This window comes from Triticum dicoccoides, chromosome 7A (assembly GCF_002162155.2).
Source record: "Triticum dicoccoides isolate Atlit2015 ecotype Zavitan chromosome 7A, WEW_v2.0, whole genome shotgun sequence".
NCBI classification, from domain to species: domain Eukaryota; kingdom Viridiplantae; phylum Streptophyta; class Magnoliopsida; order Poales; family Poaceae; genus Triticum; species Triticum dicoccoides.
Window position 1 is genome coordinate 571729587 of NC_041392.1, and position 16217 is coordinate 571745803.

The window sequence follows — 16217 nt, forward strand, 5'->3', positions numbered from 1 at the left end:
GGGTGTTTCTTCCACACAAGTCACAGTCTGCCCATGACCCGCTGAACTCAGCCTCGCAACCTCTATCTCAGCCAGAGCCAAGTCACCGTCAGAATGCACATTGCAGACCCCACCTCTTGACCACGGTGCTCTCTTCTTGGCGACAAGTATGAATGCGGTTGCACCGGCAGCAAGACCCCTCTCGTCGATGGCCATTACTATAATCTAGTGCAAAGATGCTCCGTTGGATATCTATACTACTATTAAAAGAGCAAACATAAACTCCTCTAAAGCCACACAACAAATTGTACACGGAATAATCAGGACTTTCTGATTAAATTAACTTAGACATATCCTACCGTCCATATTATGTCATCTATACTACTATTAAAAGAGCAAACATAAACTCCTCTAAAGCCACACAACAAACTGTACACGGGATAATCTGGACCTTCTGATTAAATTAACTTAAACATATCCTACCGTCCATATTATGTCAATGGTTAGCGAAATAGATCAACGTCTCAGATTAAATGTTTTGCCAAGCAGACGCTATCGTCTGCCAATTCTCCGCGCTCCGCATCCCTCGATCCCGCGGCCCACCTGCCTGATTTATGGAACAAAATTAGTGCGTGATCTCCCTCGCTCGCATGATTCCCTTAATTATGGAAACAACCAAAGATTTTTCTCGTTTCTCTCCACTTCTGTCTCCCAAAAATAACTGCTCCCTCCCCTCGCCCGCTCACCTCTCCCCACGACCGCGTCGTGTCCACCGCCGCCCCCACGCGACGCAGGCGGGGATCTCCTCCCAAGTTCCCCCCTTCTCCCTCTTCACCATCCCACACGATAAGCGGGCAGCAGAGGACGAAAATGGCGACCACCATCTCTCTCCTCTCCCTCGCCCCGCTCCGACTCACCCACCGCTGCCTCCTCTCCCTCACCCCCGGCAGGCCTCACGTTTCCATACGCTCGCCTCGAAGGACGCAGCCGCCTCAACCGTCTCCGGGCCCGGAGTGGGCGCGAGGAGTAGGCTGCTCTTGGTGCTCGACCAGGCGCTCATGGACGAGGAGCAAGACTGCCGCGAGTGCGCCCAGGTGCAGCACAAGGGCATCGAGGCGGACATCCTGCTGCTTTCTCCACCCCCTCGCCGTCGCCTCTCCGGAACTTCCTCTGGCCTGGGGACATCCTGCTGCTGTCTCCACCCCGTCCAGTCTTCGTCCGGCCTTCTTATCTCCTCCCTCTCTTTGAGGTATGCATGAGCAGCTAGATGGGTTGTTTCTTCTCATCCACTGCGGCCTCAATTCTCTTTCTTTTTAAACCAAATCGATCAATTCGAGTAGGGTAGGGATGGGGCCTTCACACGATTTCTATGCCAGATCCACCCCTGGGTGTATTGTCCATGGTAGGATCATGCATGTTGTTGTGTTCCTTGATTCCATCTTCTGGATGATATGTGTATGATTGGTTCGCTGTCTTATCTTGCGTGGTTGCAAATTTCAGGGATCTTTTACAATGGATGATGCGTGATAGCTTGGTGCTTTTTATTATGGTAATACTAATAATTACTACTATGCATCTGAATACCCTCATGCGTACAATTGTTGTATGTTTCAGAAAAATATCAACTATTGATTTCCTCCTGATTAGCAACTCCATTGATGTGTTATATGTATTATCATCAATTCGTCATTTTGATAGATAGATTATAACACCGCTGCTCTTTGTAGATTTTGAATGAAGGAGAGAAGTTGAACCATTGGGAAGAGAAAAGCGGCCGCTAGGCCACCCCCTAGGAAGTGGATGGACAAACTCGATACGGTCTTTTCCTGCCCATTCTGCAATCATGGGAGCAGCGCTGAATGCCGGATGATAGTACCATCTTCATGTATTTTTACTATTAGTTGGTTGATACTAGACGGTTATCTATCCATTCAAAATTGTGACTGGCCTTCATTTTTCTTCAGTGATACGAAGAACCTGATTAGTGAGGCTAATTGTCAAATCTGCCAGGAAAGCTTCAGCACCACTGCAAAGAAGTTCAACCTACCACATTATTTTCTTGTTAATGTATTTTAATTAAGCTATCTTATCTTAAGTGAATTATTCTGCCGAGGGTCAAGAACATGGCAGTGTAGCGACATGGCCGGTGGCTTGCTGCTGTTGCGAGTGGGCTACCTAGAAGATGAACATGAAGAATATGGTGCCAGCAATGGCAAAGGGGAAGGTAGGGAGTGGTAAAGTGAAAGGTTAGTTTGAGGCTCCTTTTGAATTTCTATATTTGTGTACATTAGCAGAGGAAAACGATAGTGTGCCACTCTGAAACGATAGTGTGATATTAGTGGTCTTTTCATGTCGTAAATTGCAGATTTGACAAGACACTTCGGCTTAATTTTTTTATTGTTATCTTAGTACTATTTTCATGCTGTAAATTTCAGATTTGACAAGGCACTTTGGCTTAATATTTTTTATGGTTGTATTTCAGAGAAATATTGAGGTGTGAAGTTAGTATACGAGATATAGATGCTCCACAACATGTGTATTGTTGCGTAACTCTTGGCTCTCTACATCAGCCTTCAATCACATGAAGGTACACCCCGGTGCTGGGTATGTACATAAACTAAGTGCAAACGTGTAATCTATATGTATTCTTTTCAATGCTAATTTGATATTTGGCTTTACAAACTAACCTTGCAATTTAGTTAGAAACGATAAAGTTATTCAGAAATCCCTTGAAACATTCTCCAGCAAAATCAAATGAAGGGCATTGAAGTTCCTTTTTAATACGAGCCTCAAACTTATTGTATTCTGAAATCTGAATATGTTCCTATTGTTGCATCATTTAGCTATTCTTTATTACCTCACCCAGTAATGTTTCTTTTGTGCTTTCACTGAAAGAAAATAGTTTTTATAGCTTATCTATGTACTACTTATTAAAGTTTGATGGATTATGGTTGGAATGTGATGCTTATCTGCTCATTTTATTTTTTACAGTTTGTGATCACATCGGATTTGAGGTGTATTTATAACAATCACATAAATGGAAGGTTGCAGGACGATTTTGGAAATGTCAATGGCGTCAACAAAGACATCGGACAAGAGGTAAACACTTATCTATGTTTACCCTCTACTATTAGATTATACTGTTGAAATTGATTTTGCGACACAAATATGGTGAGTAGAATCTCACCTTATATTTGTTGATTACATGTGTTGCACACTGGTCTATATGTATCGGCTCCCCTATCCATCTCGGTAGGGTATGCTCTTCTAATTATTATGATGATTTCCACATGTAGTAATGCTACTCTCAATGTTTTTTTGCGTAACAATCTAACTATTTTGTATTGAAAACTTCGTAGTGGTTCTTCCAGTTAAGTTGAGCTTAAGACGTGGTGATTCTGGTTTGAAATTTCCTAAATGCATTTTCCAATCCAAAATTTCTTTTTCCAGATATGAACTCTTTTGCTAAGAAATAGGCCAATCTGCATTCAAAGTTAAATAAAATATATGGCCTTCTATTGATAGATGGAATTACACACTGATGGGTTGTGGTTTTTATTTTACTTATAGAGATAGCGAAACTGAATATTCTGTTTGCAACACAGCTATCATATATTCTAATTCAGACACAAGTGATGATACAACAATGCTCTTCGCCAAATTCTAATTCAGGCGAGCATAGCTTAGCTTGGGACCATGCCCGTGCAACAGTTATTGTCATCTTCATGCCCCATATAAGTTGCTTCTGTCATGCATAGAAGACAAAGACGCCATCAACAGCAGCGACACACATAGTGAGGTCATTGCCTGACAGGATTTTGCTTTGAGCTGCTTGGAGACATCCAGCGTCCTTGTATTCCTGCTTTATTGCCCTGTTTTTACACTGAAAATCTGAACATATGTAGTTGATTTCCAATATTCGATCGTACTGCAATATTTTTTGACTTGGTTATTTGTACATAGTACAAGCTTGAATATTGAAAAAAAAATTGTGCATTACTTTGTATGTGCATTTGCACACATGCATATGATAATTCACGTCAGATTTGTTATGTGCTCTGTTTGCCACCAAAGTTAAGTGCACCTCCTTATTTTCAGATTACGATTTGAAGTCTTGTTTGAATAGCCCTATTTGTATTTGGTGGATTGTATCTATATACCATGTTAACAATAGATGTAACCTCATTTATTTTCACATTAATATTAAATGCCTCTTCAGTATATCAAAACGATCTTTCTCTATGAGGAGCCTGCAGTTTGTGATGTTGAAATTTTTCTTTGGGCAAATACACTACATAAAAAACATTCTATGCTGAGCACCCTGCAAAGGCAGATATGTACTCGGCATAGTATTTGTTCAGTGTAAAACTCTATGAAGTGCACTTGGCATACACCTAGCATGGTGTTTACTGAATGTATTTATTGGTTTTTGAAAGGAATCTTAAGATTCTTATGTTCAACTATAATTTATCTCCGAAAGTTCATTCTAGAATACTTATATATAGATTCCCATTTATGAACATTTTTCTAAAAATTGTACTAGGACATGGATTTTAAATTTTGGGTACTTTGAGCATATTCACATTTATATTTGATGAGGGACATGTGCGTGCACATGCATGGTTACTAGTAGAAGAAAATCAGTCAAAGATGAGGAGCTCGGAGAGGCGGTCCGGTCCGTGTTTGTTTCCAACGGCGGAGCAAACCAACAAACAAGCGTGCCAACCAGGTGAAAGAAACCTGTGAGCTGCCAGCCTTTGGCAATCTTGTTAGACCATATCACTCATCCGTCGGAATTGATCCGTACGATAGGGTTTTTTCTTTTCCGAACGTGCGCGCGTTAGGTTTCTCGTAGCAACGCACGGGCACTGTGCTGATGGTGGTGGTGGGGGGGAGTCAGTCACGGTGATCAAGTGGGCGGGCGGGGAGACTACGCAGCCCGCGTTCCGACGAGGACAACGACCGAGCTGCCGATCCCCATTCGCGCTAATCCGACGGGCAGAGGCCATCGGAGCATGCCATGCACGGCGACGAGATCAACGCTCTTGTTTCTCAAGGGTTGGCGGGTTGCCGCTTTCTCCTCGCCGTGCCCATTGTTTATTCTGAATCTTTGCGCTAAACGATTTTCTAGTTTAGCGAGTCATTTTCAGGTTATAGTAGAAGAGAGTGTACATGGTGCACCATCTGGAGCTAGTGCAGAAGGGCGTTGAAAACACCATGGATGAGCTGATCTTTTGACGGCTGCTCGACACCTTTTGACTGGAAAGGGGGCGAAAATCGGGCAGCTTGAACCGGGAAAAAGGCGGCCTCAGGTGCCATGAAATTCCTTGCAAGACCAAAGGCTCAAAGCGGCCCATCCACGATTCTTCAAGCTGCCCCGCAAGAGATTGACTACCCACTACACATAAGTAACAGCACAACCTGGAACTGTTATTTGCAAAACTCAAGTATGTGTGTATCACTGCCATGATTCCAGATTGTCTGCGTAAAGTATACAGATGTCAATGTTTTCACAGGGAATATACGGTCCTTGCCAGAAACAAACCTGCCTGCTTGTCAAAAGAATAACAACATACAATTCTACAGTGGTTTGGCAAGCTTCGGTTTTACAAGTTTACAACAGTTTGCGCGGCATGATTCAAGGAACTTCCAAGCGACCGCACACGGCGCCTCATCAGGGTATTTTACACTTGTGTTGTGTGGATGCTCACTTGCCCTCTGCAATGGACAACAGCCTTCTGCCGACCGGTGGAGCGAGCCCGGGGAGGTCAGGAATGTCCTTGTTGTGTGGGTTCACAATCTGCAATGAAATCATCAGAAGGGCACTGTAAAACCAGAACGTGGTGAACATAAAAGACATGTTAATGTAATACTACAAGTTAGTTATCGGTTTTTTCATGTCCACAAATGTTCGATGCACTCCCCACTAAGGCAGTGTAACATAATTCTGAAAGCACGTAAATATCGATGCACCAATAGCTGTCTGGCTGTCTCTGTGCATGAACAGTGAACTAGTGTTCGGATATATTTTAGTCCACAAAGAACGGTCATGGAATACATGATATGGGCAGTTTTCCCAGTTAATGGGTAAATCAGCAAATTAATGGTTGCCTGATCTTTATCTTCTAGCCATGTGGTCTTTACGTTTAGTGAGCTAGTGTGGAAGCATCTGATCCACGCCACCAAACAGCACAGTGATTGCTTGAGGAAGGGTGCATTCCCACCAACTTCTGTAAACCTCACATCAAACCAAAAGGCCAATAGGCAAGGAAGTAGCCAAATCGAGTTATGTATAGTTTCCAACATATTTATCCTACTTGGCTGGGTGTGTGTGTAATACACCAAGTAATGTGACTAAGTAGGTCACTCAAGAAGCTAGCACTCACCTTAACAATTATTACAGCTATGACTCCAGCGACAATGAGAAAAAGCAATCCCATGATGCAGCGGTCAGTTGCAACCTGCATCATTTAAAGTGGAAATAAATAACAATTGAGTTGACAGCGAAAACGTAAGGATTTCCAGAGAGAAGTACTTACCTGCCTACCAATTTCTTTCACCAATTTTGATGCCTTTTTCATGGAGAAATGAATGGAATCCAGCTCATTAACAACCCTGCTCATTTGCTCTGTCTGGTAAGAAATAGCCAAAAGTTAACCCTGGTATGTTGTGTCCCTCTTAGACAGCATAATACAATGACAGGCTGCTTCTGAGAATCAGAAAGAATGTCTTGCCTGTGCTTTGAGAGCAGCTGCAGTTTCTGTACCCACATTGATCGTCTCTTGGACAGTCTACAAAAGATAACAGGAAATCAGTATGTGGGAGCAATAATAAAGCATTGAAGCACATTATTATGAAAGCAAGAGCACTGCAATTTGTGTAAGAACTTGAGGTTCGGCCCCAACAAATTGTATATTTATCAGTTAAAGGCTTAAAACAACTAAAAAATACAAATGGTAAGGACTTGGGCAATAGTCTCATGCCCACACTTAGAACAGAAATATCCAATGTGTGACCAAGCATTTGCTTATAACTTGTCTGTATTGAGATGAATATCTGACTGCACGGGGAAACAAACTTGCAACTGAAACCTATATGAGCACTTGCAAGAAGAGAAGGACAGATAAAGAGGAGCAAGCCCAACCACCATATCGTAATAAGTCAGCCCAACCACCTAGTTGTACAACCAGGAACAACATTTTTATAAGATCAAACATTCAAACAACAACACAATAGTTCTTTTTGTGAGCAGAAACTTCAAACATTTTCCATAAATGGGTTTTCCTTGGGAGATGCCCCGCAAGTCAGTTATAGGTCATACCAACAGAAATAAGTTTTGGATATACACGAGGGAAAACAAAGTACACGTGCATAGATTTCTACAAACAGTTATAACAAATAAATGCAAGAAAAGCAGAGAATCATTTACACATTTCTTACAAAGATATCAACTTGCTCCAAGAAAGTAAAATTAGCACAATTAAACATATACTGTACGATAAACTCATTTGCAATAAAGAAGAATCTATCAAACATGGCATCATGCACATAGAATAAAAATAATGATGCAGATGAAACACACAGACAAACAACTTCCAGTCTAAAAAGAACGGACACGCCAGATATTGCCGAACTATCGTTCTGATACGGCGAGGTATGGGGATACATGAATTTTGCAGTATCCTCGAAGTTCGAATTAAGAAAAAAGAAAAAAAAGACGGGGATATGCCGGGACACGTTTGGGATGCACCCTGGCCCAGAAAACAGCCTCGGCCGATTAGCTAACCCTATTTTGCAGGGTTTCCCGCACGCCCTCGGCATAAGAAAGAGGTGCTCCCTACCTCCCAAGTCACAGAGAAGGCGTCGCCACCTCCTGGACTCGTCGCCGCCACTGCCTGGATTCGACCGGCAACCGTCCCCTCCAGCACCAGCACCAGCAGTCTCTCCTCGCAGCCGCACATAACCCAGCAGCCTCTCCTCATTCTTCAACCTCTTCCACTTTTAATCTTCAGATTTATTCTACTAAGCTATTGGATCTGGATGTTTGCTGCTCTTTGCTTGTGCTGCTGCTGTTCTGTTTGCTATCCATATTATGCTGTTGTTGCCCGCTTGTGCTGCTGCTGCTGCTAGCCTGCTACTGGAAGCCCTGCTCAGCTGCTCTATTTGAATGCTTGTGCTGCTGCTGCTTGCCTGAATATATAGTCGAATAAGTGCTTTTGCAGTAATGCTTGTGCTGTTGTAATGTTGTTCAATGTCCATTGTTCAATCTCGAATCTGCTTGCTTGTTGATTGGAATTGATTAGTTGTTGTTGGCCTGACAGGTACACCAAATGGGGCAGTATTCTCTATTCTGATCTCTTTCTCTTTAATTTTCAGTCTTAACTCTATATTACATGGCATATTTTTATTTTATTTTATATATACTCGCCGTATCCCTGAATGGCTGTTTTTGGAAAATGCCGTATCCCGTATCTCCGTATGCGTATCCCAGTCTTTCCGTCCCTGTGCCTGTGCTTTTTAATTTCCAATAAATTAAGGTACATGCAAACAACCAAGCCAAATACCAAAATAATATGGCCGTACTGTATAGACAGAGTAATTCACTCAAGCCAAACATCAAAATAATATGGCAATACTTTATACACAGATGTGAGTGGTTCACTACATTTCCTTATATAAACAAATTATGGCATAGGGTCAATGACGCCTGACAAGAATATATAAGAGTTTCCACATTTGATAGCTCATAATGAAAAACGAATGGTTGACTATTAAATTGCACACATAATCCAACAGAAGGTTATTTTATGAAATATTAATGTGTAACTCAAATTTACAGCCCCAACATGAACACATACCAACAAGGCTGAACTACTGGACCCACCACGAAAAGGTACACTGCAGGAGAAAGCTAACCTGTTTAGATCGTGCGAGAGCTTGATCAGTCTCATCCATTAGATTGTCTCCATGCTGCATTAGCTGCTGGTTTGACATATCTACAGAAGAAAAAACATGCTGAGAACAATAATCTGTCTAAGAGATATACAAATCCACACTGGACATGTCAAAGACGTTTATTTTCTTTCAGTGCATTTGTCAACCATTTTCAGCGTAGAAAAGAAGGAATATTTGTAGTCCTTGAGCCCGAAAGGAATGATGCTATCACATCATTTCGCTTACTGGGACTGGAATATTGCTACTTACTTGATGCTAACAGGACATTTTCTTCACCAAAGGCATCTTCACCACTTGGGGCATCAAAAAGATCAACTCGCTTATTTTCACTTGCATGTCTGAAATCCAAACAATATTTATATGATCACGAGATGTTACCAGAACTGATGAAACATATTCCTTCAAGTTTATGAGTGATTATAATGCACAAATTAAATTAGAAACACAGGACAAGTCCTTGTGGGCGTGTATGCAGAAGTCGGCTACAATACAAGCCAAATGACATTACGAGATAGGTAAAAACTCACTGTTTCTTCAGAGCAACATAAGAGTTCAATTCCTTGATCTGCGAAATAGGACAAAATCAGGCTTATTAAAAGTTGAAGAATCACAATAGCAAGGTTTATAAATAAATTATTGGGACCAATGAGTTTCCATGGCAGTACCAGTGACTGCTTTCTCTCGTTCAGAAATTTAGCAGTGTTGGGATCAACACTGCCTGCCTCATCTTTGACAACTCGTTCGAAGTCTTTGATAAGCCTATAAAGGACACGGAAAAAAGCAAAATGACTACTGTCAACTGTTATGACTTACAAGGAGTCAAGGAAGCTCATGCAACATCAAAATTCAGTAAACCAGCTATCTTTTTGTCTTAGAAGCTACTAGTTAATCACATGGATAAGATCTCAAAGCAGGCGTTGCCAGTAGTATGCACTGCATCGTACTATTTGGTACTATAAGATAGTGAAACAATTGCAGTGGCAAATGGATAAGTTAACATGAGCCAAACAGGGGCCACATATACACTCTTGCCAAATGTAGCATTCATACTTATCAAGTTCAAACACTGCCGTTTTACTACCAAGTATATGTGTGCCAACTGTCTGTATACAGTGTTATACAGAGGAAAAGAAGGAAGGAATACCTTTTGCAATCTCGCATCTTGTCAGTGAGCTCTTCGAGCTGCCTGCTCCGGCGGTTGGCATCCTTGATCTTGTCGAGCTTCTGGAACCCATTTCTGCAGAAAAATCAACCAAAGCATCAATCCACCAATCAATTCACCCCATTTCTTAGTCGCATTATACTACTACCATTTCTGCGGAGACTACAACAAACACACGCGCTTCTCTACGGGCAACAATCCGATCTCCATACGCGAAATCAACAGCAGCACCGAGGAGATCTACCGGGCACTTCATCGAAGCATGACAAAATTCAAACATATAGAGAAAAAAAGAGAGAGAAGGGAATCAGTCGAGCTTACTGCAATGCGCGGAAGATGTCGGCGATCTGCCCGTCGATCTCGGCGAGCTCCTCGTTGACCGACGCCAAATCCATCCCCTCCCCCGGGAATCTAGTAGCCCCGCGGAGGGACCCGGGAATCCGACTAAAAATGGATCCTCGGGGAGGGACCAACCCAGCCTAGCCCAAACCCAACCAAACCCCACGCGGCGGCCGGATCGACGGGGCCCCGGTCAGCGCAGATGCTGCGGGGACAACTACCGGGCGCGAGGCGCGAGTTCGGGGAGAGGGATCGATCCCCAAGCGCGTGCGGTGGTGCCGGCGGTGGTGGACGCGGCGCTCTTGATCTGGCCTGTTTGTCTGGCCTCGCTCTTTTTTCATTTTTTTGGCTTCGCTTTTGCTTTACGGGTTCGGTATCTTCCTCGTTGGATTCTGACCTTTTTTCCGGTGGAACCACCGCGGCGCGTGTCCGTCTGATGTGCATCCGACGCCCCTCATCATGACAATAACAAACATTTAAAATTACGTATGTTCTTTTAATCAAATGGATGACAATTGGTGATGTGAATTCGGTCGTGCTTGACTTGACAATGTCCTAGGAGGATGAACGTGCATGTTTGTTGGGATGTACCGATCCAACCTGGCATGAGCCCACATGGAGGTTTACACGAAATTCAGCCATTTCATTGACATAAAAAAAGAATTGAATAGGTACACATGACAAGTTAGCAAAGACTAGCTTTACATTTTTTAATGTTATTTTTCAATTGAAATGATCTTTTATATTGTATTTGTTATTTTTCATCCGTATGGAATTTTTATAAGCTTGGTGAAATTTCTAACCATGAGATTCTAACACCCACTGTTCATTTATCATCTTCGATAGCAGCACCAACCTCTGTTTTGTGTGTGGCGCCACCTATTACAAATCATCTTAACTAGTTAGTGTTTTGAGTTCTCGTGCTTCAGTACCATGAGTTCGACAAGAATATGTCTTGGTGGCGTGGAGTGGTGGTGCCAGCCCGCTCGTAGAGCCTGTGGAAAGTACGGATATATCTTAGCCCACGGGCATTAATTTCAACGGCGATTCTTGGGGAGAGCTCGGACAGCTGCCTGGAGTCGCTGGGAAGGTGTCTTCGCCGTTGGAGGTGTGGAAGCTGTAAGCAAGCACATAGTTGAGTATTTTAAGTCCATGCCCACGAGGTTTATCCAGGGTTTTTGAATATTTTATGGCATGTTCATGTAAGTGTGCATATATATATATATAGATAGATAGATAAATGATATTGCTTTTTATTGTGAGAATAGTAATAAAGAGAATCAAATCGTGTGAGGTGTGTTTGGCAACAAAATGTGATAGTTTTGTGTGTTGTGTCCATGATCTACTTGATAGTAGGGGGTATCCTTAGTAGCATGATCATTAGTACGTTAGCGAGGGCGTGTGAGACGGTCTTGTAGCGAAGGTGGGTGTACACACGACAAGAGTGACCCAATGATGTTTCTTTAATAAGTTCGACTGACCCGATGGAATGCTACCTAGTCCCATGTTAGGACGGTATTGGGTGGGGCAGGGGATCTCGATGTCGTGGCCGTTGTGCCTGAGTCAATGGTGCGGTGAATGCCCTCTCTGGATCCCTTCTATACTTTATACCTCTATAAGGGATCCTTATGGAGCTTGACATTTGGGAACCTTATGAAACTCCCCTTTGTCCTCAAAGTTGCCCCGGGAGTTTTGGAGCTACACCAGATTTTTAGAAGGATTTTGGGAAAACACTGATGGGAGTCGGATTTTAGCATCCAGAATCAACCCCCTTGAGAGTCAGGTGAAATCACAGGAGGAGGCTCTCGTGCTCCGCAACCGTGGCCACCAAAAATCAGAGGGGGGATCCTTCTCCCACCTAGGGGAAAGGTCAAGGAAGGAGGAGGGAGGCTTTATCTCCCTCCCTTCTGGCGATGTAAGAACGCCGCTGAAGAGGGCGTTTGAAGGTGTTTCTCTTACAGATCTCGTGGGATTCGATTTGATGTTGGTCTTCCATGGATCTCCATGAATCTAGTCTTCGTTTGCGTGTTTACAGGTTGGATCCTTCCATTCACATTTATTTTCTTCGACGGCAGTTGGTGTTATGGTGCATTGGTTTTATAGAGCCTTAGCACGACAACTTCCAAAGGTCTATTACAACAAATTCTGCCTGACTTTGATGAGGGAGTTTTTCCTCGAATTATATCGGAAGTTTTTCCTTGAAAGAAGAACATGTCTTTTTTTGGCTAGAAAAAAACATGTCTTTTTAATTTGGAAGGCTATCATTGGTTTTTGTGGGAGATAATGTGTTAGAAGTTGAGTCGTGTTGCTCCATGACAAAGAAGACCTCGGCACCCTTAAAAATTAAGTGCATTTCCCAATTTATAAAAGAAAGCTTTTTAAGGGGTTATACTACTTAATATATGGCCTATGGCCTTTTCAAAAGAAAAAAAATTATCACACCTCTAAACACAGATAAAATATCCATGCTACAGCGTAGCATTACCAATTAACCAGGAGCATAACATGTCTTTATTAAACTGGTCTCAACACTCGGAAGTTTTAACTGACACAGTACGGCAGGAGACACACGCTGTACAATACATCCATAGTTCTTCATAACACGAGTTATTTTCGACAGATTTAAGTCCCAATAGGCATCAAGGGCGTGTGAACTTGTAGTATATGTTCATGCCCTCTTGAACAGAACAACTAGGATGACCGCCATGGCAAGAGCCACGAAAGATCCGCCAGCCGCCATCTCCGCGAACGAAGGCTTTTTAGAGGATGAGCCCGGTCCGGCCTCAGCTTCTGCCGGGTTGTGGAACAGGTCTTGGAAGAAGTTGGTTATGTTGTCAACCATCTCCATCATCGTCTTCTTCGCATTGTCCACAAAGTCCGACAAAGGCGAGGCAGTGGGAAGTGCATATTCTGGGGATGCCTCTTCAAATTTCTCCGGTGACTCTACTGAGTCACTAGAGTCGGTGCCCTCAGGAAAAGTATTGACCAGAGCTGTATCACAAGAGAAGATAGTAATGGTCATACATACAATTCCCACAGAAAAATAATGGCGGTACAGTTCACGAGAAACAATAAACCCAAGATGTAACTTTTGAGATTAGGACAAGGTGAAACATACTTTGCTGGTGACTCTTGTAAAATTCCATAACCCTCTCGTTCTTCAACACCGCGTCCCACACATTTTTATCTGATGCAAGCGAGGCAACAACGCTCTGGAGATCAAAATAAAAAACGTAAGTGAAAGAAACGGAATATCAGAACTGAGAACTGGCTCAGCTCAACTAAATCTCATTGTGCTACATATAATTAATTACTTGACATAAATTATCTAATGAGTGTCGTACTTCTGAAAACTATGCAACCAAAAGATGAAAATAATTTGTTAACACTGTGAACTAAATGTTGATATGCTACATACAAATTCACCTGACACTAAATATCTAATGACAAGGTGCCATGCTTTCGGGAAATGACGCAACTAAAAAGATGGAAATTCATTCCATACAAATATCATTAACACTATACTACAACACACTCATATACAAACTAAATGTACATAACATACCAAAATTATCAAAGGAAACATCATAAAGCAACAATAACAAGCTATAAATTGATTGATGACTAACACAGAATGATGTCAACACAACAAATCCTCAGTGATAACAGGTGCATTCAATTTGCCCAAGTGTCTCTTTTCAAAAGCAACTTCACTAATATTTTGTGCATATACAAAGCCAACAACAGAGAAACAACAGTGCAATCCGTATAGATGATAGTAACAACTGATTGAAGCAATGCAGTTACAGACCTGTGCCTCTGGGCTTGATTTTAACAATGTAAAAGCCTGCACTACATGTCCCGGCATAGCAGGAATTAATGCATCGGCTCCCAGCTTGCTAAGCTCTTGATCATGTTCCTTAACAACTTCTACTGGAGTCTCTTTAAAATAAACCCTACAAACAATCATTTTGTAGGGCTTCAGAACATTTGGATATAATAACATAATAAGATGAAGAAAAAGGCAATACGTGCAAATGCAACAAATTCTAAAACATAAAGGTAGCAAAAACTTGAATGTAAACAAACACAACATTTGTACTTGATGCACAGAGGGTTTTCTCCTGCAATATACAAGAGAACTGAAGGGACAGAGTTGTACAGATGTGACGATATCATAGCCTGTTCAAGGTTAGCTTGTTGAATGAACAAACATGAATTGGTCAACTGGAGTAACGTACAGGGAACAAACTGGAGTCGCCTTCATTTATTTACTACTCCCTCTGTAAAGGGATAGAAGAACGTTTAGATCACTAAGTGATCTAAACGGTCTTATATTTCTTTACCGAGGGAGTACTCACTAATATATTGGGGAAGTGATGTCTTGAGTTCTTAGTGATAACTGAAGAATGGAGTAACAAATTTAAAACACAAACGGTCCTTCAAACTTCCTGACATATTTATTTTCCTTTTGACAGTGATAAAACTAGTTCTGATTTGATACTTCTAGAGTGAAAATTGAACAATCCCCTCAACTGCACCATAATTGACCCATCACATACAAGGTGAACATAAATTTCACGTCGTAGAAGAATTATTCTCTTTATTGTGAAGTACTGAAGTAGATACAGTTACAGTGTAGGCGTTGGAAACAACAGCTCTTGGTGTAAGCACTTTCTAACTTGGTACAGTGTTTAATTTTCCTTATATAAGCATCCCTATAAGCGCCCAGGCAAATTTAAGCAGTATAAGAATCGAAAACCTAACCCTCACAGACCAATTTGATACCATCAAATCAGAACGGGCATATTATCAAGAGAGCATAAAGCTTCTTAATATTCCAGACCATCGCCCAAAGCAATCAGAATAAATCAACTGTGCCGAAGAAAACCCAGAGAGCAATTCGATCTCCAATTCGAAAAATCCCGAGAAGAAATGCATCCAAGTCACCTGTCAATAGCCTCCCGGAGCTCGGCGGTGGCCTCCTCGGCCTCCTCCCGCGAGGGCGGGGCGAAGACCAGCCTGGGCCCCCCGACCACGGCCACGTCGGCCTCGGACGCCGACTCGGACCTCCAGTCCGCGAACTCCCAGTCGTCCACCTCCCAGGACGCCCACTGCGACCCGGCCGGCGCCACCGGCGGGATCTCCCCGGCCGCGGACAGCAGCGGCGGCGCCGCGGCGGCCTCGGCCGCGGGGGCCGTGGCGAAGGACGGGGCGACGTTGCGGAAGCGGCCCGCCGCCGCCGCGGCGCCCCCGGCGAGGCCGACCTTCGCGGCGGTGCGCATGACGCCTCCTCCCATGGCTGATGGCTCTCTCCTCTTTCGGTGGCGTCTCGCCTCGCCTCTCCTCTGCGCTCTCCCCCTTCCGTTTCTACCGTCCGAAAAAATCGGGGGGCAATTGCAAAAGAGACCTTGTGGTTTTCTAAGCTGCCTCGTGTAAGGCTTTCCTCTTGTTAGACAGGTGCAGGATGGTGTGTGTGGAATAGAATATTGTTTGGGGTGTTTCGTGCGAGTATGCTGTGAACGGAGGGAGGCGGTAGGGTGAGAAAGTGGATAAGAACAGAGCTCCTCTCAGATTAAAAAAAAACAGAGCTTGACTTCGATACGAAGTTATCCATACGCGGATGACACGCGGGGCCACGTGTAAGAGACTGCCGACCTTTTCTTGTCCTTTTCTTCTTCACTGCTCGTTTGATTCACTCAATCAAAGATTCGCATATTCATACGATTTTTCTTTTTTTTAAACAACTAGTTAACGAGCGCTCCTTCGGAAGCCTCGCAAC

At 43.0% G+C, this 16217-nt stretch overlaps 2 protein-coding genes and 1 long non-coding RNA gene across 4 annotated transcripts; 1 reads left to right on the forward strand and 2 right to left on the reverse strand.

Moving 5' to 3' along the window:
- Positions 1–852: 852 nt before the first annotated feature.
- On the forward strand, positions 853–4033 carry LOC119328655. Of its 2 annotated transcripts, none has more exons than XR_005159072.1 (7): positions 853–1228; positions 1480–1528; positions 1707–1864; positions 1944–2225; positions 2462–2583; positions 2971–3078; positions 3585–4033. It is a non-coding gene; the product is annotated as an uncharacterized LOC119328655 (long non-coding RNA). The 2 variants fall into 2 exon arrangements; XR_005159073.1 differs by having other exon boundaries at positions 2462–2566.
- Positions 4034–5427: 1394 nt separating this feature from the next.
- On the reverse strand, positions 5428–10777 carry LOC119328654 (novel plant SNARE 11-like). Its single transcript, XM_037601635.1, has 10 exons — positions 10418–10777; positions 10079–10171; positions 9600–9693; positions 9462–9499; positions 9184–9272; positions 8896–8975; positions 6714–6770; positions 6519–6611; positions 6366–6440; positions 5428–5779 (listed from the first exon to the last, which is right to left on the reverse strand). Exons 1-10 carry the CDS (start codon positions 10489–10491, stop codon positions 5687–5689), a joined length of 786 nt encoding a protein of 261 aa, XP_037457532.1. The 5' UTR covers positions 10492–10777; the 3' UTR covers positions 5428–5686.
- A 2118-nt stretch (positions 10778–12895) lies between these two features.
- On the reverse strand, positions 12896–15752 carry LOC119328835. Its single transcript, XM_037601831.1, has 4 exons — positions 15386–15752; positions 14247–14391; positions 13554–13647; positions 12896–13426 (listed from the first exon to the last, which is right to left on the reverse strand). Exons 1-4 carry the CDS (start codon positions 15733–15735, stop codon positions 13104–13106), a joined length of 912 nt encoding a protein of 303 aa, XP_037457728.1. The 5' UTR covers positions 15736–15752; the 3' UTR covers positions 12896–13103.
- Between the last annotated feature and the right edge of the window lie 465 nt (positions 15753–16217).